A 21246-nucleotide genomic window follows, 5' to 3' on the forward strand; every position below is an offset into this window, starting at 1 on the left:
GCACAGAAAATTAGTGGCAAAATACACACTTTACACCACCAAAAAGGCTTTCGTTCGCATTCTTTAAATTATTCTGTAAGACGCATGGACGTGGTCTGTTTATGATAATCACACTAATGGCAAAAATCTTCAAGATAATTTATTTGTACTAAACAATTCCCATTCTTTTTAAACTTCTACTATTGAAATCAAATTTCACTGCGACGTATTAGAAGTCAGACAACTTTAAAGTCCAACGATCGAGGCAAAACCGTAATATCGACAAACATCCAATGTCAACGCCATAAAATTAACCGGGAAACCAGGCACATCACTTGAGCATCAGCTTGGCGTTGGGCCGCGGCGGCAGATAGCCAAAGGGCCGGTCATCGTAAAACGTCAGCATCTCCTGATGTCGGCGGCGATTCTCTCCCATAACCGTCGCGTACAGCTCCTCCACCGCGTCCACAATCAGTCCCACGGTGGGCGGGCGTCGCTGGGCGAAATGGCCGCCCTTCTGGAAGACCAGACAGCGGATGTACTGCTCCCGGTCGCCGTGCTCGTGGCGCTGCCTAAAGACACCTCCCTCCGCGTCGTGGATGGTCAGTTCTTCCGGGCGGAGATTCAGAAACCGGGTGAACTCGTAGGAGACGGCCGATTCCACGTACTCGTCGTCTTCACTGAATGTCACGAGAAGGGGCAGTTTGCTAAAGAGCAGTTCCCCCACGAAGGTTTGGTACTAAAAATGCAACACCAGCCGTCTTGGAATTTTTCGTACAGCGATTCCTACAGTGTGGCGTATTGTTAAACTGGAGCAAAAAACGCGTTTTTGCACTACTACACATTTCTTGTCATTTGTGCGTTGTTGTTGCATGACTTGCATCTATGATACGTCAATGGTAAAAAAATCTGTACTTGTCAGTAACACATTAAAATATTAAAACACCTTTCGTTTAAATTACAAATCACGGCTCAACCGTTTGTAAAAAAATTTTATAATTACAAAAAGAATCAAAGTAAAACTTCAAGAATTCAGTAATTACAGGTAATAAGGAGACTTACAACGGCAAAATCAACGCCATAGCCGGTCTGTCCCATGACGTACATCTGGTCAACAGTCAAGCGACGCCCACGACCAAATAAACCAAATCCCAAAAATGCCACCGGGGCCAATAATTGTCGGACAAATTTCCATGCCATCAGATTAATGAAAAACTTTTTTATCCGATACGGCTCTAGACCTCTACAAAATAAAAAAGATAAAAAATTACACACTTTAAAGAACGACCTCTGAAGTCCGAAACAAACTAACCAAACAAGTATAAAAAAATTGAAAAAACTTTATCTAAACATCAGTCAGAAACACAAACAAGAATATTTTTTCAAAAAAATAAATACATAAATCATAAAACAGGGTTGGAAAACTGCAAAACGAAGCTTAAACCCAAATTTTTCTAATTACACGGCTGCTTACTTATAAACCCGATGTCCCGGAATCTGCAGGAGTGCCACGCCGCGGACATCGAATACCTGCCGACTAGCCAGCGGCACCGCTGCATGGCATCCGGCGCTGAATGCGACAACTAAATCCAGTTTGGTGACACCCAGTTCACGCAGAAAGTCCACTAGAAAATGGACGTTTTCCTCCAGAGTGTGCGTATACATCTCCGTGGCGTCCATGGCCGTTGGTCCATTGAACCCTGCTCCCCAAAAACAGGTAAAACAATCAGTTGCATGTATCGTGCTGAATACTGAATAAAATTTACCGTAAAAATTAGTTCAGTATATGACACAGGATGTTTAAAATAAAAAGCCTCATTATTTTAACAGCCAAGAAAGCGGACAAAAAACGCGGGTTCAGTTCTTTAGCTAGAGTGGTTCAAGACTAAAATTATGAAGTACTGTACAGTTTATTCGCAATCCGATCAGACTGAGTTACTAGACAAATACCGGGGAAAACGGGAGCCAGCACGCGTGCTCCTCGGGCTGCCAGGGCTTTGATGACGGCTGCGTGGTCCTTGTGGTTTCCACCGGCGCCATGCACGCATAATACTGTCGGGTTGATCGTCCGCCTCCCGTTCTCATCGACGTTCGGATCGAATTCGCCTGAAATTAAAGCATGAAATTAGCCCGAACTGACTCAAAGGAATACCAACTCGCCTTTCTTCGTTCTACGTGTTTTGTATAACCATCTACTACATCGGATTAAATTTCTTAATAATTTTTCTTAAGAAATCAACCTGCACGATATGTTTTATATACCGCACTTTTATAAAAAAAACGAAATGCAATATAATAATATATGCAAAACCACTTAGGAGCAAATCATGTACGAGTACTGTAATTACTGTACTGTATTCGATTTTAAAATTCTGCAAAATTTTGCAAATTTTTTTACTATATCCGGGAACAGAAGCATTATGCGCTGGTGAAATCTGGCACATTATATTTCTGTCGGAAAATAAAAACAGTGCTCTTGGCCGAAAGCGAATCCCCATACTCACGCTGGCGAATAATCAATCAATCACCTCGATCAGCAGGGAATCCCGTGTCCACATAGGCGATGTTGAACACCAGCCCCAGGGGCGGCGTCTTCCCGCCCCCCTCCGCCATCTCCTGCTGGAACAGCCCCTCCATGGTGCGCACCTTAATGTACTTGAGGGGGTAAGGGAATTCTTCGCGCGGAGGTTTAACAGGCGCTTCACCGCCGATGCATCGACGCTGGGTTCGCCACACACCCCGTCTCCGTCCATCGCGCTTTCCATGATCGGATAACACAGGGGACGACTCAGATCGATACAGTATGGAAGAAGACAATGAATGGATTGATGAGCTTTGAGTACAAACTGGAAGAGATGTTAATACGGAAGCACAACCCTTGGAATGACTACGAAAGATACTGCTGACAACATTGCGCAAGAACACTGGCATTGCTGGCTGACGCGAAAGAGACGCGTTTGGCAGCTATGCAAACCGGGAAAGTGCAACCTGCTGGTTAACAAATGTTTTCTGGTTATAACATCGAGCAGCCGGAAACTTGCGAATTTAAAAAATTTGAAAACAATAAAATACTTATCTTATTTTAAGATATCCCGTTCCGACTAACAATTTATCACGCTGCAACTTTTGCTTACTGCGCAGTACGCAAAGTAAGGTGCGGAAAACGCTACCTGCCAGGTGTGGCGGTTACATGGCACTGACCGTATTTGTTGCGTCAGTCCATCGTTTGTGAAGCAAGCGAGTGAAAAGTGTAAAGCAGTCTGATTGGTTTCTGAACAGTTTTTTCTGTCTAGCTCTCGCCTGCTTTCTCACGTATGTGACACTTTTCGTTGCTAATAAATCCTTACTAACCAAATTTTTTTACGAGTATTTCCTTTTCTGGATGTTATGCGAGAAGTCGACAGTCTCGATCCCATGGCCGTCCCGAAGCCGCCCACCTACAAGAGCAGCAAGGTGCTGCCGCTGAAGCTCTGCTACAAAATCCCCACGGATCAGTTTGTCCCGGCCGGCCGGACGTACGACACCTGCTCCAACTATGTGGCGGAGATCCGTGTGGAGGAAGAGCCCGGCTATCCGGAAATCCAGGCCTGCACCTGGATTGTCCGCCTGGCCGTGGTGGACGGCGGTGGCAGCGTGCGGGGCATGGTGTATCCGAAAGGCGACAACCAGGCCATCAAGAGCTGCACGACCGTCATGGTGGAGTGGAGCGCGCGGTATGTCGGAAGCGGTGTAAACCCTACGGGTATTCGTAGGTTGCTACGTCATACGCAAACAATTTGGGAGTATATTTCTGCAAATGCGTCACGTACTGCGCAGGGATATTGCGATTCTGGGTCTCTGAGTCGGGAAATTTTTTGGTCAAGCGGCGTGAATTTGGGTGATGTCATATGATGACTCACCGATTTGCTTACATTGTTTTTCGGCTTGTGCCCGCTTTTATGCTTTTACCAAATTAATTAGTAGCTAGACATAGACAGTATGACCGAAATGCTCCTTCTTTGCGTGTCCATTCATAATCCATTATAAATTTAGAGTAAACGATTAAATAACAAATTACGTATGTAGTAGAAGTATGTATTTTATTTTAACATTCAGCAACAGGTAGTAAATACCGATTCTGTATACACAAAAGTGTAATATTGGTATTACTATATTAATCTGGATTACCGCATTTTCGTTATGAGTATTTATGCATTATTATGAGTTTATTAATCTGGATTATCGCGTTTTCGCAGGGCCTTTGATGATATATGTGACATCCGCATCGGTCCAACGGGATGGTGCCAGTCGTTGGCCCAGTACAATTCACTGTGCACGTTAGCGTATGTCGCGCCCTGCTTCTGCGGCCAGACCCACTACCAACTGCGCAAGGACGGCTTCGTCTTCGTCACCCTGACGTTCGACATCCCCAGCCCGGCGGGGTCCACCTCTCGACAGCGACTGGATTTGCAGTATCTGTGGGATTCACAGCTGCTGGCCGATTGCCGACTCCTCTGCCAGGGACGCGAGTTTCCCGTGCACCGGGCGATTCTGGCAGCACAGTCGCCGGTGTTTGCCGCCATGTTCCAGAGTGACATGGCCGAGAAGGCGACGGGTGTGTGCCGGATTGAGGATACCAGTGCGGAGGTATTTATAGATTTAATTTAAATTTTTATTGAACTTTTCTGTATTGATCGTAGTCATTTTGAACCATTTTTTGGATAATTTTGTAAGCGTAATTTTGTAAACTAAGGATACCAGTATTTATATATTTTATTTCAATTTTTATTGAATTTTCCTGTGTTAATCGTCGCCATTTTGAGCCATTTTTGGTTAATTCTGTAAACTTATTTTCTGGTTAATTTCTTTCAGCTTTATGTTATTGTGGTTGTGGAATTTAAAATGCTATCTGTATGCGTTACAGATCAAAGAGAATCAGCGATAATTATATTAATTATGTAATTACAAACTTGCAACATTAATTCATTCTTTGAATAGGTGTTAGACATACTACTGAGCTTTGCCTATACCCGAGTCGCATTCGAAGCCGGTGATGAGACCCTGATGCAACTATGGCACGCGGCGGATAAGTACGATATGAAGGAATTGGGCGCGGAGTGCGAGCGCGTGATGATGGGAGCGCTGACGGCGGAGAATGCCTATCTCTTCCTCGGTTTCGCCCGGGAACATTCCTTGGTGAAGCTGAAGTCGGTCGCGGCGAAATTTATCGGGCAGCATCCAACGGACATTTGACTGCGTTAGGCGAATGCTTGTTTTTTTCGGAATACGAGATATATTTTCAAGTCCGTAGAAACTTCTCCGGCTGTTTTTTTTGCGTTTAAAGGTTTTTTTCGCTGATGACGAATTTGTGGTTGCGGTTGAGAATTGTTGAGTGTATATTGTTGGTTGCCGCTTTTGCCGGCGTATTTGCGGATGACTGTCCACTTCCGGTGGAAATTTTTGTATATTCTGTTAGCTTTTTAACGATTTTGTTGTCTGCAGCAAACTGTTTTTTTTTCTTAAGAAAGATTGCTGGCTTTCAGTTTCTTGTGGTCAACTTAAATCTTACATACTACCGTACTAGCTGTACAACGCTTCATATTTAGTATTATTTACTATATAAATCATAAATTCACAAATCAAGCCCGAAGTACAACAACAGGATACTACGGCCACCATTGCACAGTTAAGAATTAAAAAAACAACCAAAATCAGCATTATCAACCAGTTTGTTCTTTCCCGGTAAATCGTAAATGTAATTATCATAAATGCAATTATCGGCATCTAACCTAGGGAACTATCAATTATGGATGTCCAGATACTTCGAAGTACACTTAAAATGTTTGAAATCCACTTCTCAAGCGATTCTTCTTTCCCTACGGCGCACGTAGAAATATACAGTTAGCATTTTTTTCCAGAACCCTGTGTTTCCAGCTTACATAATTCTCCGGTTTCACATTTTACTACAAATGAATCGATTTCCGATTTGCACGAAATGAAAGGATTCAAACTGAAGAAAGACTGATTACAACACAGTGATCTTTAAAATCCACACATGCAGAATAACGTGTGCGACAACTAAAACAAACTAAATCTTTAACAAACAACCGGAAACAAACACTGAAGCACCCATATGCCAACAACTTCCAATAAATAAAACCTTAAAACTCGACATTAAAATCACCACACGACCGACTGTCACGCTTCTCGCTCAGCCCTGACCGTCATAATCCCCTCGCGCTCCTTCCGCCTCTGAATATGCCGATAGATGTCCACCACGGCGTCCTCGATGACGGCCGCGAAGGGCTGGCGGGTCTGTGCAAAGTGTCCGCCCTTCTGGAAGACCATCCCGCGCACATACTGGGTGTCGTTCACCACCGGGCGGCCGCGGTGGACGATCTGTCCCTCGCGGTTGTACACGGTCAGGTGGTCGCGCGGCACTCCCACCACCTCGGCGTAGTCGTAGGCGATGGAGGCGTCGATGAATTTGTCGTCTTCGCTGAAGGTTAGGAGCAGAGGAAGCTGGCTGAACGGCAGTTCAGCAGAGACTTTCTCGTACTGGAAAACACATCGCTCTACTAAATAATGAGGATTATTCCAATTCATTTAGCTTATTTTAAGAAAAGCTCATATTACTAAGAATTATTTTATTAAATAGTAAAATCATTTTAATAATTATTTTGATGTGGTTTTACAATATGCCGACAAAAGTCCAGATAAAGGGGGAAAAAGAAATATTATTTTAGAACAATGTATTCACTTATAATGTTATATCACACCGTTTACAGACAAGACAGTGAAGACACACCTTTTATCTTAAGTCCCCTTGCACTACAAAACTACTCGTGTTTTACAAGCTTATGTAACACCGTCACTAACACGTACTTTAAGACAATAAGCATGACATCCAAAAAATACTGGACACATTTAAACCACTGTGCTGATTGTCAACAAAGCGACGCTTAAATTTATGTGCGGTAATAGAATTTTAGTACTTTACTTATCAGTCGCTCCTCTTCGTAGTGCTTGTAATGTAGAACTCAATAATTGCATTCACCAGGGAACATAGGGAGGCTCCCCCTTCAGAAAAATCTGAGTTTTTGTAGAAAGGTAGTATACCTACGTAGTGTTATTAAAAAAAATAATTTCAGCTGCTGTAATCAAGATGGGCGTGGTCAAGCGCAAATTAAGGAGTGACTACAGTCATACTGAATCAGCTTCGAGATAAACTATATTTAAACTTTTAGTGTCAACGATCTGATCATGCACGACGCCTTACGGTTAGAAATACTATTTCTTAACAGACTTTCTCCAGGGATTTGGAGTTGATTCGTCAACTTCCGGTTACATTGCAAATTTTGGGCCATTAACTTCCGGTATGATTTACGCATAACCTTTTCCAGAATGTCTTGCGCTTCAGATACGCGCTATGTGCCAGCATTATAGATTGCCAACATTTTACAATAACTTACGTTATCAAAAGGAACACCAATCCCGGTCAAACCCATGATATAGGTGTGCTCAATGGATTGTATGGCTTTCCATCCGTCATTCCGCATCACCAGCTGATTGATCGGCGTTAAAAGACGGCGCACCCATTTGCGCGTCATGGCTCTGATCAGCGCCTTCTTCAACCAGAATGGTCGCATCACTCTGCATTCAAACAAACAAACAGCAGGCATTAAAAATGTTCAAAAGATACACCACGAATTTATATTCGCTATCTGTTGATCAGGACTATTACTATGTACTTCCACTGAAATCGAAATAGAATGATCTCAAACTTCAGTCAAACTTTTTCTTAACCTTCACCACGCAAAAGTTTCAACAAGCAAAATAAGCAATCTACGTAAAAAACAGGCTGGCTCAAATCGTGCAGGACTGTAATATATGCTAATAATTAAAATATATCTCAAGATTTCATTTAACACGCACCTGCCAACACGATGACCCGGCAGTTGGATTAGCGCCAGTCCGCCGACCGGATACTCGGATTTGATGGCCAGCGGGACCGCGGGATATCCGCCAGCACTGAACGCCACGATTAAATCCACTTTCATCACCCCCAATTTCACCAGGAAATCCAGGAGAAAATTACAGTTTTCAATGAGAGAATGGGAGTAGGCCATATCCTCATCCATCGGCGTCGGGCCGTAACCTGACACGAAAAACCATTAAAATAATAATTTTTACAGCAGTAAAGTCTGTAAAGATGTGCTAGTATCAGTTGTACTCTGTATGTGAGCTGTATTTTAGTACACTCCAGATTTTCATTACACTGCCACATTTTCTTAAAAAAACAACCCACCGGGAAAATTCGGACAGAGAACCCGGGCTCCGTCGCATGCCAGCGCCTGAATAATCCCGCCCATCTCCCGGTGCGTTCCGCCGGCGCCATGCAGGACCAAGACGGTGGGACAATCGCCGGAAGCGGCGCTGGCTTGGGCTCCACCACCTGACAAGTAGTCCAGAAATCTTTCTTAAAGCTAAAAAAAACTGATGCCAATGCATAATTTAAATCTACGTATACCTATTAGCTACTAACAGCAACACTGCAGTCGCGTGCATGCTGATTGCTAGCACCTGCTCCAGTCATGCCACTTCACTACGATAATGCTCGAACAGTGTTCTTCGCCGGGAATTATGGTTCTGAAAATTAATTTGACTCGTTTTCTCCGAACCCAGTACTTCGTATTACTATAACCACAAACAAAAATGCTGAAGACTTATAAAACATGGAATATAAAAATGGAAGAGTTGAAAACTAACTAACTTTTAATGTCTGCATTCAAAACTCAAGACGAAAACAGTAAAAATATGAGAAACAAAACTGAAAGCACAACACTGTCGACGATCATTTACGGCATAAGCGAAACAAATTTTTAGCGGCGTTCGGCTGAATTTCACGCTCGGTGTTTGAATAGTAATCGATAATTCTTCTCACCTGCATCGTTGCGCCGCGGATCGCCCGTATCAATGTATCCCACATCCAGGAGGATGCCTTGCGGAGGCACCTTCAGCTGGTAGTGATGAACAAAATGCATGTACAGCTGACGCAGCGCGACGAGCTGGAGCCGCTGCACGGGATATGGGAAATCATCCTGTCCAGGCGCAGATCGAGACGGGGATACTGCGGATTTTGGCGTCGTTAGTGCGGAGTCCGCGGATCGTCTCCACGGACTTGTAGTGTGGATGCAGCGTGCACTGTGGGTTATGCATGGTGCAGCGTATGAGGGGGAGAATGCTGATGAAAAGTATTTGAAGATCCCGGTGGCAGGACGACCAGATAACGTGGAAGAAGACGAAGAATTCAGATGTAGTAAGACGCGGGCGCAACCGCGCGCAGTAACTGCAGTGTTCCGCATTACAGCGCAGACTGCTAGCAGCTAATGTAGCTCACTGCTTAGAACACGGATCTGCGGATAAAATTACAAATCACAGATTCACAATCAGTCTGGTTATTACGGCTATGACGCCATAAAGGGAAAACTTAATCTGAAAACCTGTGCTGAAACAGTGGAAAGTGTTGCTAGAAGTAGACTCGCTACAAAACTGTACTGCCTAAAAAGTAAAAACCAAAAAGAATGCCAAAGCTGGATTGCGTCGGACCGGAAATAACCACGGATTTTTTCGGGGCGTGACGAGCTGAAGTACTCTAGCAATAAGTTGTGTATACTTTATGGGCATTTGGCAAATGGTACACTTACAGTACTTACTGTGTTGAAGTGAAGTTGAAACTGGCTGTGAAGTGTTGGGACATCAGGTTTAATACAGACTTTTTACTTTTAGAATTAGTAAAAGCCTTTTACAGTACTAATTATTTTCGAAACAGTCTTTGATGCGACTTACTTCCTTCACTTGGACCAGCTAAAATTTCTTGACTTTCTCCTTATTCTGCTTTCGTTACGAATTACCGTAATACCTTAAAGTCCCCGATCATGCCCGTGTTGCCCGTTGGCGAATCTCCCGCTCTGGTTTTGTTGTACAAAATTCCCACGGAACAGTTTGTCCAGACTCCGCCAAGCAACGCACCCACACCAGGTGAATCGACCTACGCTGTTGATATTGCTGTTGAAGGACAGCCGAATTACCCCGACATTCTTCCATCGGTGTGGACCGTGAAATTGACGATCTCGGAGAAAGATGGCGCAGCTACAACTAGTGCAACCGTTAGCCCTAAAGAAGCCAAAAGTAGCAGCACGATGATGGTAGAGTACGCTGTCCGGTACGTACTGGTAATTAAAATTATTAGGGTACTAGTAGCTTTTTATCATGTTACGTATTACTTATCAAGAAAAGCTTCGTAAACCAGTAAACCTGCATAGATCGTTGGTGAACTGGCTGCGGTTTCAGGAGTCATGGATCGTGCGATTTTAAGGTGGAATTGGAGCAATGTGTGGCGACGGGTTACAGCACACGCAGTACGATGGGATGCCTGACCGTCCCTGTAAATTTTTTTGCCGGATTTGGACAGCCACATCATCGTCTGAAACAAAACGCCCATGTGTTTGTCAGCCTGATCTTTTATCCGGAGAAGCCGACCAAGGAAGGCAGCAAAGACCGTCTGGATTTGAAGCGCTTGTGGGAATCCCAAACGCTGTCCGACTGCACACTGGTCTGCGCTGGTCAAGAGTTCCCTGTGCACCGCGCCATCTTGGCTGCCCAGTCGCCGGTCTTCGCCGCCATGTTCCAGAACGATATGTTGGAGAAGTCGTCGGGAGTCTGCAAGATTGACGACATTGGTGCGGATGTACTGGAGATGATGCTTAATTTCGTTTACACGAGGGCACCTGTCGAAGCGGATAATTTGACGGACTTGTGGCGTGCCGCAGACAAGTACGACATGGAGGATCTGCGCGCGGAATGTGTTCATCGGATGACCAACTCTATCACGGCACACAACGCTCTGCAGTATTTCACTTTGGCTTGTGAACGCGGCTTGACCAAGCTGAAAATGGCTGCTGGAAAGTTCATTGGTCAAGATCCCCTCAGCATCACTTGAGCACGGTCCGGAAGGGCGAGGATGTTTTTTAGGCCCATTTGTTTGTGTGTGCGTAGCGTAGGCCACTAATTCTTGTGTGGCATTGGTACAAGCGATGTATTTCAGTGCGTGCAGTCACTTCCGTTGGAATTTCTTTTTCGTGGCAGTGCGCTTCTGGCAGTTTTTAACATCTCGCTTGCCTCCCGGTTTCTAATTATTTTGCGTTGAAGAAATCTCGTTTGTGATTTTATAGTCTTTTTTATAATGTGATCATTGCACAATGTTTCCGTATTAATATTAAAATTGCTTGAATGACAAGCCGTAATGCAAGGTGTATTGTAGAGCTTAAAAGAATAAAATAAAGTATTTCTGATAATTATAAAGAACCTACAATTGTTTTATCGATTATTTCGTTTATTCGCGCATTACTTACGGGCGGTGACTGACAAGTGTACCACGAAACAGAATTGGTCCTTTATTGGTCAAACCACATACAAAAAACCCAGTGTAAAAGCATAGAAAAAAGCTGAACGACATGCAAGACGGGTATGTAATGTAATACGGTACATGTAAACCCACAATGAAGGATGATCGCCACAAAGTAAAATAAAAGCCACCATCAAAGACCATCAGTACATCCATCCCCGCAACACCACGCATATACATGCACTACAACAGAAGCCTAAAGTGCTCCGCATAAAAACGCATTATACACATATAAAAAACCATTGCAAAAGAAAACAAGAACTAAACGTCATGGCCTCCCGCATCCACATAGCTGCACAGATTCTCCTCCTAACTGGCCGGCACCGCTTCCGTGTGCACTTCCCCCACGATCCCGTTCTCCTTACGGTACATCTCCTGCTGGACTGTCTCCACGTGATCGCCAGCACTGCTGTCGCTGGTGGTCGTCACCGTGATGGTGGTGGTTTTGGCCTCGAAGACCGCGTCCGGATTGGCCGTGGTGATGACGGCGGACTGCACCAGCGGCTCGTTAATGATCTCCTCGTGGTGGCCGTTGACCGTGCCGTTCCCGTTCATCACCGCTACGGTCTCGTTGGTCGTGACGCTCTTGGAGTGGCCGGCTTTCTTGTGCTCTTTCTCCGGTTTGATCGCCACCGCGCACACTGCGTCCCAGTTCTCCCAGAATTCCGCTTTCATGCGATCGCAATATTCCACAATATTCGGGTATTTGTCTGCAAGAAAACGGTTAAAATCAGCAACGGTTTACATGTTTATGTCACATAACAGAAATAACCCGAAAAAACAGCAATCAATCTACCCAAAATCAATACACCGCTAACCTGCAGCTAACAGTATTGCAACATACAAAATTTTTTCAAAATTCGCTGGAAAATGCCAAAAATATTTCAGAAAACACATATCCGGAATACCAAAAAACTGCAATCACGGTGACACTATTTCATAACGAAGACATTAAACAGATATTAAAAAAACCTCAGGCAATATAACAATATTGTTTTCCCAACTGAACTATTCTACAGGTATCAATAAGCAATTAAAACGCTGATTAAACAGACTACATTTTTTCATTAGCTAAATTTCGGCACTGTACAAAGCCAAAAGTTAAGTGTTACATCAATCAAGGATTTGTGCAAATGATTTTTATTTCGATTTCGGGATGACACCCGTGTCTAATCCCCTGGGATCCGCTGCCAAATGACTGGGCCATTGATCATCCGGCCCACTCATTGTGATACACAGTACCGTGCCGATTCGGCCAAGTGTCGACTCACCCTTGATAAAGCCGGTCAATGGGCAAGTAGTGCTGGCATAGAGAAACTGCGCCAACAATCCAAACAGGCTGCAATCGATATCCGTCGGCAAGTCACCCATGAAATATTTCTTGTTGCCTGCAATCCACAACAGCACAAAATATTACTTTTCCAATACGACCCAGAGATTTGCGCCATGTATATACTAAATCTTTCGGCACACAACACTAGTTTCCCTGGAAAATGGCATTCTTCCAAATTGATTGGCGCCATGTGAAGAGAAATGCCTGCGATTATGGCGATAAAATATTTCCATCAACTGTAACTTCCATTTTGCACATGACCGCTTTTCATGCAATTTATAAACAAAATTATGAATGGTTGCTGACTCTTGTAACTCTTGTTGACTGACGCCCTAAATTTACTCCGGAGAATTTTAATCCATTTTGAAATCAATTCCATCAAGTTAATACCTTTGCAATTTGTATTAAGCAAAACATAAACAACAATTTCATCCGATAATCAAGTACCAGAATAATTCAATCAAATTTATAAAGCTGGATAATAATATGGTGAAAATAATTAGCAGAATAATGAGACTATTCAACCAAATTTTTCTTGTATAAAGCTGAACAATATTATTGTGCTAAAAAATTGATTTAAAATCACTCCTAGATTCTTATAAATAAAACCGATTACTATAAATAAAACCCAAAAATTAACAAACCGGAAATAATTCGCTGAAAATTGATACAACGTGAAAAATGCTGCGATTACCACCCTCTATAAAACCCTTTCACAAAAACTTCAATTAGTCGCATAACAAGAGTGAAAAGATTACTCAACATCCATCTGGCCGCTCAAGCACAACCTAGTAATTTTATTCGAAATCGTGAATCAGCGGAAAAACGAAGCCTTTTCGCGCATGACTGCCCGGTTTCCATTAGCATCCCTCATCGTTTAATCGCTGCATCCACTCCCCCCAATTCACTTACCCAGATACTCGCCAATGGCCGTCACATCATCCTCGCCCATCTTCATCACTTCCGGGGCCGTGAAGCGTCCAATTCCATGGGCATGCGCCTGCGCCTTCAACCGGCTGCGGATGATCTTGGGCAGGATCAGGCCCTTCAGTTTGCTGAACGGGAACTGCTTGACCACGGTCTCTTCCTTGTCGTAGCTCCAGCGCCATAACACCAGCACCCTAAATGAATCACCAAAAAATTACGCTGTGAAGTTCTGAAACTAGAACGTTACAATCTATCGCGCTAAATATTCGAATGACGTCACAATAAGCGAGAAATGCATCATGTGAGAATGTAGTGAAAGAGAATAGCGCCATTTCACTACATGTTTCACAACAAACGAAGCCGGAAAAGCAAACCTTACACAGTATATCTATATGCGATACTTTATATGTACGCTTGATAAATGATGATACAATTTCCTACAAATGATAATGCACATAATAAGCTAATTTCACTGTCTTTATCCTAAAAGCAAGTAGTAATCCATCGGATACACTTATAAATTATAAACATTACTTTAATTCAATTTAAAGAATTACAGATTATAACAAAATTTAAAGCATATTCGTGTGATTTATTCGAGTTACACAACAGGCAATAGTATTTATGAAGGAATTCCATGATCCTTAATTCCCTCATTTTTTGTTAATTCAGTAGAGCGATGACAACAAAAACCATAACAAAATTTACGTTAATTTATTCGAGTTTTTTTGTTGAAGCACGGCCGATGCATCATGCAACGCTGCACGAATTGCTTTAATCATTCAATATGCCCGCCTCGAACGTCTCTAAATTCTCGAGATTGCTCATTGCGGCAAATCGAGAATGTCAAGGTTAGTGCGAACATCGTCGAACAAAATTTCATGGCTGACTTTTGGCTTACATTTGTGGGGGTTATCAAGACAAACAGCGCTGATGTGTAAACGTACGTCTGGCAGAATGTGATATGTTATTAGTTAGCGCAGCGTAATCGGCCCGGGCAAACTGACCTCTGGCCTGAGCTCGCTTGCAACATGCTGATAACGGAGCATTTTTTAGCGCTGACAGACAAGTGTGCAAACGTTGTCACAAGGTAAACATCCATCAAAATGTTGCCCTAATGCAAGCGATATGAAAAATGATACAACAGAGCACTAGTGCACCAAAGATATCTGGCGACGCGCAGCTGCTTTTCTAGGGCGTCGTGATCATCACAAGCAGCCCAAGAATGCAGCCAGATGCCAAACGCGAGAAAGCAAAAAAACGTAACATTCGCGCCAGATAGCAGACGGTGTCGCGACTCGAACTACCACAAAAAAACTACGATTATTTACATTTTATTCAGAAGCGAAAAAGAAATCATTAAACAGATCATTCATGTTTCTCAAAAGTATGTTCAAAAGAAAACGCGCAAATGCAATTTAATGAGAATCTAATGCAAAGAGTGCGGAATGGTATAAAAATAAAAACTTTCGTTTTAACCTAAATAAACCACTTTCAAATTATCGTTCATAAAATTTATTTAAAAAATTTATACTTTTAATTTTGTAGCGCATTTTGATATCCATGTCATGGAAGGATGACTGACACGACTCTGCAATTTCCCAACAGAGAACAGCATAGAGTCGCCGACTTTTGACTGAACTGTTTATGCAAGGAGATTTATTCGCTTTTCAAGTGACCGGCCTGTGATCAATCACAACATGGACAACGGATAAATCCAATTATAAAAACACGCACGATTTAATTTCACGCTCCTCTCTACCGTTTCATCATCTGAACCATTTACTAACATCACGACCGATTTACAATTTTACAGTCGGAATTGCCAATTTTTCTATTATCATCCAATTTAGTCGATCAAACATGATATTTGACCGGGATCGCGTTTCTAATTTAAAACGCGTGAAAATGGAAATGCACTGGCATAGTAAAAGCACTAGAACACCGTACAGACAGAAGTCCAAAACTTCACAGAACATTCAAGAACAAATCAACCCGGCAATAGCTATGCGAAGATTTTACGCCTACAAAATGTAGGTTACAAATTAAACCTGAGGCGCTCATAAATAAATTGCGTCGTTTTGATACTCCATTATCTACTTATTTACTGCCCGTTTATTATTACTTTTTCAGCTCAATTAAACAATAATCAACACGCAGATGAACTTAATTAAAATGCATTTAATATTTCGGGACAACAAATTTCCAAAAACACTTTTAGCACTGCATTTTTTTCATGTTTGGCTTCTTACACCGACTAATCTCAATAATTTCGACGTATAAAAATAATTTTTTATAGATATTCAAAGTACGAAATTGATTATTTTAACTTAGATTGTATGTAAATAATTTTCCTGTTACTGCGTAGTGCGTACTAATTAAACCACTGAATTTTTCAACCTGATAACCTAACCCAAACGCCACTCGGGTGTTTTGCGGATATGCGTAAGCGGTCAAACATTTTCTCCACCGAGCACCTTATCAGTCTTAACGCTAGACATAACGAGAAAAATTCCATTACACAAGGACAACACGAGTGATGCACACGGAAACAGGATGAAAGAGACCTATTTAAATAGGGCGCATTACAAAAGATTTTCCGCATACGGGGCTTGCCCGGCATATTTTGTCAGTGACACACAAGCGCATCATGCGGCTGATGATTGCGCGGCAATTTATCGGAGCACAAATCGTAAACTGCCATAAAACGTGATGTTTTAAACTGCTGGATACAACAGAGTGCACGCTAAACGCGCTTTATAGACAATTAAACCCATCAAAACTCAACACCGTTAACCGCAAAAACGATTTAATCACTTGTCCCATTACAGCAATCACAGATACTACAAACTGTACGATCGGCATAAAAATCCATTTGATTTTAGCGTTTCGCATTACGCGACGTATACTTACTTGTCAAGCGTGCTATATATTTTAACGTTTTTCAGTACTGTCGATACAAATTAATTTCAATGAGTAAAAACGTTAAAAAAAGTTCTAAAAATTCTAGAGTCGACAAAACATTATCACAAGTACTGTAAAACATTATCACAAGCAAAACAAAAAATTATCACATGTCATACAGAAAGTATTACTGATTTTCCAGCTAAATAAATCCCAAAAATAATTATTGTCGCACTTAAGCGATGAAGAGATTAGGATAAGAAAGCGGCATGATAAAGTCAAATATTTTATATGGAAATTTCGATAGAATTTCACTATAAAAAGAAATTCAGACGATGGTCCTAAGTCGATGATGCATCCCTACCACAAAAGGAACATGTTTTTAGTGAAAAAGAGCGAATTACGGAGGCCTAGTTTTGATTGGGTGTAATTAGAGTTACAATTTGTTCAATGGATTTTCCATTGATTGCCGAAGCAAAGTGCCAGGCAATGAAGAGTAAAATAGGTTAGAAATTCAATAATGGGAAAGATAATTACGGGAGCTACTGCCCGTGTGTGTGGACAGCGGCGCAGATGTAAATTGAGTGTGACTAACCAGTAGAGTTCCTCTTCCACCAGCTTCTGGAAGGCCCGACTAATTCCCTTTTCGCTCGGCGTCAGCGTACTGTTCAGATCCAGTCCGGTCTTCAGTTTCAAAAAGTCAATGCACATGGATGAATCGCTCACATCCTGTCCGGCGTACGTCAGCCACGGCGCTTTGCCCGTCTTGCTCGACTGCGGCTTCGCGAAATCGTTCTGAAAATCAGAAACACGCAAATTTACTTCTATTGTCGCAGACAAAAATTGCACAATTTACGCAAAATGCAAAATTATACTGTATACGATAAACACAGATTATATCCTCGTACCGCATACAACGTACGTACAAATTTTTCGAATTTGTTTTATCCGTGCAAAACGTTAAATCTAAATTAATTCAATCAAAAAGCACCATTTCATGATTTTTATTCTCGAATTAACTATTCATTTTTTTTATTTCTGGGAATACTTTTCATACAAATTATTATGCGCACACCATTTATTTATTTCATGTTTTGGGAGAGTAATCACTAATTTTCAAAATCTTTATGGATATACCGATACCGGCGCAGTTTGCGGAGAACCTGATATTGCTTCACCGATTTCGCTAATGCATGTGAACATGATTCCCGCTAATCGTTGGTAATTAATGGTTAAAAGCCCGTTTTGTGGAGATAAGCAATAAAAGCGAAGACGAGCAACTAATGCAGCGATGAGCGAGCAGAGGGAGCCTGTGCACGTGGGCGCCGGTCTGTCCAGACTGGTCACGTCTGGACATTACCGATACGCCAGCTTTCGATAATTCATCAAGACATCCAAAGGGATTCGCTTACAAAAATCGATTTCCCCACCAATAACATTTATCCTATCAATTCTCCCTTTTTAAATACTCCATGACATCTACGGTTTCCCGAATATACGAATATCCGATTCCGGGTCAAACCCACAAAATCATAGAATACCAATTATCGCGATTCGCGGATGCTGCATCCGTTATTGACATTTTTCTAATTTAATTTCGGACTAATTTTCCCATTTTTATTTCCAAATTAAATGCAATTATTCTTACTGCAAAAACTAATTTAGTACAAGTTTATTACGTACGGTTCATATCAGTTATATTTTACGGTTTATACAAGAACTTATGAATTTCATTTCTTTTTAAATCACCAACAATTTTACAGATTACAAAAACCATAAAAGCTGGATTAGCTGCTCGTGGCTGCGCAAGTTCAATTACAAATTCAGTCAATAATCTCGTGACAGAATGCAAATTTTTGGCATGAGCATTGAAATCTGAACTGATGATTCAAATGCCGGATGGGAAAGCGGCATGATTCACAACATGAGACTTCCTGCTATGCTCTGCCAAAGTGATGCCGCGCCATATTACCCCTCATTATAAAATTTCCCCCCATTGTTTCATAAAAATAAAAAATCCCAATCAAACTAAAAATTGTTCAAAATCTGAATTCACTGCAGTTATCGTTAACGCTGTTTATTATCGCTAACTGTTTACTATTATTGAATATTGATGTTTAATTAATTTCCTGTATTACATACTCTGTAATTCCCGCTTGCGATTTATCACTTCAAAAATTAATATTTGTCCATTAAGAATTCTAAAAAAAATTCTAAGAAACCCGATAAGCTAGAAAAATTCTCATTATTTTTTGAATTCTTCTGTAAAAATCAAGATAAGGTAATGAAGCCCTCTTCTTACTTCAAAATTGACTTTGGTCATGCGCAGATAGGTCTCCAATTTGAGTCCGAACGGCGACACGTCGGGCACCACCGCCGTGCGTCCGAAATGATGAAGAACCACGTCCGGCGTCGTCTTGGGTGCCTCCGTTGTGGTGGTGTCCACCGTTGTGGTGGCCGTCTCCGTTACCACGCTGCTGTCCATTACCGGCGTATCGGCAGCCATGTTTGAAGGAGATTTGTTGAAATAATGTCAAGAAGGTCCTTGTCGCTGCTTGAACAGATCGTGTGCACACAACAGTACAATGAAATTCGACCTCTTTCACACTGATCGGCTGCGGCTCAGAATTTAAATTTCCACACAACTTGTAACCGATTTGATGAAAGAATCAAACGAGAGGAAAATGTCAGACGCTTTTCGATGATGTGGCGCGCGGGATGCGAGTCAAGAGCGCAGAGACAGAGAAACTAGAAAATAGCTATAGCGTATGCGCTCGAAAGAGAGAACGGAGAGATTTTTCAGTCAATGCATTCGCGAAAATTCCTAGCACTGCACACAAGCGCTGCTGTCTGTTGACCGAAGAAATCTGGACAATGGGCAGAGCAACGAGCCGTACAGCCAATCACCGGTGCGAAGGGGTGGGCGTAGGTGCAGCAGTCCGCACGCTGATTCGTCCGGCCAGAAGAATGGGGATTATAGGCTGAGATAGGCGGTTTTGTCTGGACTGTTTATAGAGAAAGCCTCTTTATCATGCCATCCGATCAGGTTATTTTTCAGCCACATGCTGGATCAAAATTCCGCGAGAATAATGGACCATATTAAATCAACAATTTTCGGGGCTTTTCGCTGAAAAGAGGGCACAGCATGGTGATGGCGATGAGTTACATGGAATTAAAGCGTATGAGCGGTATGACTGTTGCTAAAGCGATAGCCGGCCGAAAAGTGCATATTGCGCATGGTACTAAATTATGAAAATCGACTAGGCCGATTTTGCATTAAAGCATGACTCATCCAGCCTGTTGTTGTCGTCATAATCGATCGCAGGCGGTCATTAACCCAGTACGCTATGGGCAATTATGGATGTAAGGGGTTAATGTAATTGAGGCCAAACTGTGCAGTGGGGGGATTATGCATGGGAGCGGGGACAGTTTGATTATGCAGCGGCGCATCATCCGCACGCAAACAGGCACTCGATATGTGTATATCATAATATATGCCTCGTGTAAACAGGGAGTCCGCGCGGTCCGGCCGGCTGCAGCTCCAAAATGTCAGGGCTGATTACATCGCGATCGGACGGCGGTTTCGTGATGCGTATACTTTGGGAATGACCTGGGAAGACCATTGACATGGCCCCGCATCGGCCGCAACGGACGGCGTTTGCGCCGATGGTGACGGATGTGATGCGGGCATCAAAGCGGGGGATTTACGACGGCGAACCGGCAAGTGACCGGAAGTTATCGACAGATATTATGGCTGGGTGATGACGGTGCCCGTTTTATCGGCGATAACTCATATTTGGTCGTTGCCACAAGACAAAAAAAAATCCACAAAAAATAAAAAGAAATTTAAACAGAACCAACTGTTTTCTGTACTATTTAATTTGTAACCGTTAAATTTTGCATCTAATCAGTACGATTGCTGCACTCTTGTAACATTTGTTGCACAATATTAAAATTTACTCTATGGATCTAAATTCTGTTCATAAATTATTGCCGTACTCGTATGTAATTGCGGTACAAATAAGGCGATTAACTGTATTTTCTGGAATTCTCTGTATAAGTTTTGAAAAATGCTGTAGAAGTTTCAAGTATGCAACGGGTTAATGCGGATCATTGCTGTGTCCAGTGTTATCTCTGGATAATGGATTTAAAAACTTTTAACGTTACGTTTGATAGCCTATCTGTACATGATACATACCCATACAATTTGTACAGCAGCCAGAACTTGCAGAATGTTAACACGGTACTAAGTGCGATGTGCAATACATAATTAATTTTTGCAGTATGTAGTAAACTCATGAAGGAGCGGAGCGCATTTATACCGTGTACCGATGTACGTAAAGTAGAACAAGCCCAGCACGGATGAATAATGTCTTAAGATTTTGTAAGAGGAGAATCCTCTTTACACACAGCAGCCGCCCATCCGCCGCCTACCTGGTTGGCTCAAGCTCAAGCACAAATATCTTGATCTTCGCCAACAGCGGCGATGGCACAGTGGCTGTGCTACGTGGATCTCACTCGGTAGCCAGCGGTTCGATTCCGCTCCATCGCCATTTTTCGGAATTTCCTCAACAGACAGGATCTTCATCTGACCGCCCTCCCTCGCTGAGATCATCACGGACAGCCGACTTATGGCTGCCTCTGTTATAATTTCGAG

The 21246-nt window shown here is 42.5% G+C and overlaps 5 protein-coding genes across 6 annotated transcripts; 2 read left to right on the top strand and 3 right to left on the bottom strand.

Moving 5' to 3' along the window:
• Positions 1 to 3066, bottom strand: LOC129584355 (uncharacterized). Its single transcript, XM_055476512.1, has 5 exons — positions 2508 to 3066; positions 1930 to 2085; positions 1454 to 1679; positions 1042 to 1222; positions 1 to 718 (listed from the first exon to the last, which is right to left on the bottom strand). Exons 1-5 carry the CDS (start codon positions 2908 to 2910, stop codon positions 311 to 313), a joined length of 1374 nt encoding a protein of 457 aa, XP_055332487.1. The 5' UTR covers positions 2911 to 3066; the 3' UTR covers positions 1 to 310.
• A 197-nt stretch (positions 3067 to 3263) lies between these two features.
• LOC129584409 (TD and POZ domain-containing protein 3-like) lies at positions 3264 to 5549 on the top strand. Its single transcript, XM_055476568.1, has 3 exons — positions 3264 to 3692; positions 4215 to 4605; positions 4957 to 5549. Exons 1-3 carry the CDS (start codon positions 3367 to 3369, stop codon positions 5209 to 5211), a joined length of 972 nt encoding a protein of 323 aa, XP_055332543.1. The 5' UTR covers positions 3264 to 3366; the 3' UTR covers positions 5212 to 5549.
• A 352-nt stretch (positions 5550 to 5901) lies between these two features.
• Positions 5902 to 9528, bottom strand: LOC129584359 (uncharacterized). 2 transcript variants are annotated; one of them, XM_055476518.1, is made up of 5 exons: positions 8903 to 9528; positions 8267 to 8413; positions 7894 to 8116; positions 7431 to 7611; positions 5902 to 6516 (listed from the first exon to the last, which is right to left on the bottom strand). In XM_055476518.1, the coding sequence occupies exons 1-5, from the start codon at positions 9321 to 9323 to the stop codon at positions 6157 to 6159; spliced, it is 1332 nt and encodes a 443-aa protein (XP_055332493.1). In that variant the 5' UTR covers positions 9324 to 9528; the 3' UTR covers positions 5902 to 6156. The 2 variants fall into 2 exon arrangements, with proteins under 2 accessions (XP_055332493.1, XP_055332494.1); XM_055476519.1 differs by lacking the exon at positions 8903 to 9528 and adding an exon at positions 8489 to 8583.
• Positions 9529 to 9694: 166 nt separating this feature from the next.
• Positions 9695 to 11266, top strand: LOC129584373 (BTB/POZ domain-containing protein 6-like). Its single transcript, XM_055476531.1, has 2 exons — positions 9695 to 10183; positions 10312 to 11266. The coding sequence occupies exons 1-2, from the start codon at positions 9897 to 9899 to the stop codon at positions 10958 to 10960; spliced, it is 936 nt and encodes a 311-aa protein (XP_055332506.1). The 5' UTR covers positions 9695 to 9896; the 3' UTR covers positions 10961 to 11266.
• Positions 11267 to 11398: 132 nt separating this feature from the next.
• On the bottom strand, positions 11399 to 19791 carry LOC129584261 (failed axon connections homolog). Its single transcript, XM_055476381.1, has 5 exons — positions 18892 to 19791; positions 17185 to 17384; positions 13671 to 13879; positions 12697 to 12813; positions 11399 to 12135 (listed from the first exon to the last, which is right to left on the bottom strand). Exons 1-5 carry the CDS (start codon positions 19093 to 19095, stop codon positions 11735 to 11737), a joined length of 1131 nt encoding a protein of 376 aa, XP_055332356.1. The 5' UTR covers positions 19096 to 19791; the 3' UTR covers positions 11399 to 11734.
• Positions 19792 to 21246: the final 1455 nt, after the last annotated feature.

The sequence above is a fragment of the Paramacrobiotus metropolitanus genome, unplaced genomic scaffold, assembly GCF_019649055.1.
Source record: "Paramacrobiotus metropolitanus isolate TYO unplaced genomic scaffold, Prichtersi_v1.0 Parri_scaffold0000013, whole genome shotgun sequence".
Taxonomy (NCBI): domain Eukaryota; kingdom Metazoa; phylum Tardigrada; class Eutardigrada; order Parachela; family Macrobiotidae; genus Paramacrobiotus; species Paramacrobiotus metropolitanus.

What these genes read in the sequence shown, in the direction of transcription:
- LOC129584355 (XM_055476512.1), bottom strand. Translation starts at nt 2,910, where the DNA reads ATGCCAGTGTTCTTGCGCAATGTTGTCAGCAGTATCTTTCGTAGTCAT. An exon ending in GGGATTCCCTGCTGATCGAG is followed by an intron (nt 2,086 to 2,507) that starts GTGATTGATTGA and finishes CTTTAATTTCAG; the next exon opens with GCGAATTCGATCCGAACGTC. An exon ending in CCGGGACATCGGGTTTATAA is followed by an intron (nt 1,223 to 1,453) that starts GTAAGCAGCCGT and finishes TTTATTTTGTAG; the next exon opens with AGGTCTAGAGCCGTATCGGA.
- LOC129584409 (XM_055476568.1), top strand. Translation starts at nt 3,367, where the DNA reads ATGCGAGAAGTCGACAGTCTCGATCCCATGGCCGTCCCGAAGCCGCCC. An exon ending in ATGGTGGAGTGGAGCGCGCG is followed by an intron (nt 3,693 to 4,214) that starts GTATGTCGGAAG and finishes GCGTTTTCGCAG; the next exon opens with GGCCTTTGATGATATATGTG. An exon ending in TTGAGGATACCAGTGCGGAG is followed by an intron (nt 4,606 to 4,956) that starts GTATTTATAGAT and finishes TTCTTTGAATAG; the next exon opens with GTGTTAGACATACTACTGAG.
- LOC129584359 (XM_055476518.1), bottom strand. Translation starts at nt 9,323, where the DNA reads ATGCGGAACACTGCAGTTACTGCGCGCGGTTGCGCCCGCGTCTTACTA. An exon ending in TCCGCGGCGCAACGATGCAG is followed by an intron (nt 8,414 to 8,902) that starts GTGAGAAGAATT and finishes ACTACTTGTCAG; the next exon opens with GTGGTGGAGCCCAAGCCAGC. An exon ending in CCGGGTCATCGTGTTGGCAG is followed by an intron (nt 7,612 to 7,893) that starts GTGCGTGTTAAA and finishes GTTTGAATGCAG; the next exon opens with AGTGATGCGACCATTCTGGT.
- LOC129584373 (XM_055476531.1), top strand. Translation starts at nt 9,897, where the DNA reads ATGCCCGTGTTGCCCGTTGGCGAATCTCCCGCTCTGGTTTTGTTGTAC. An exon ending in ATGGTAGAGTACGCTGTCCG is followed by an intron (nt 10,184 to 10,311) that starts GTACGTACTGGT and finishes CTGCGGTTTCAG; the next exon opens with GAGTCATGGATCGTGCGATT.
- LOC129584261 (XM_055476381.1), bottom strand. Translation starts at nt 19,095, where the DNA reads ATGGCTGCCGATACGCCGGTAATGGACAGCAGCGTGGTAACGGAGACG. An exon ending in GTGGAAGAGGAACTCTACTG is followed by an intron (nt 13,880 to 17,184) that starts GTTAGTCACACT and finishes TGATTCATTTAG; the next exon opens with GGTGCTGGTGTTATGGCGCT. An exon ending in ATTGACCGGCTTTATCAAGG is followed by an intron (nt 12,136 to 12,696) that starts GTGAGTCGACAC and finishes GTTTTCTTGCAG; the next exon opens with ACAAATACCCGAATATTGTG.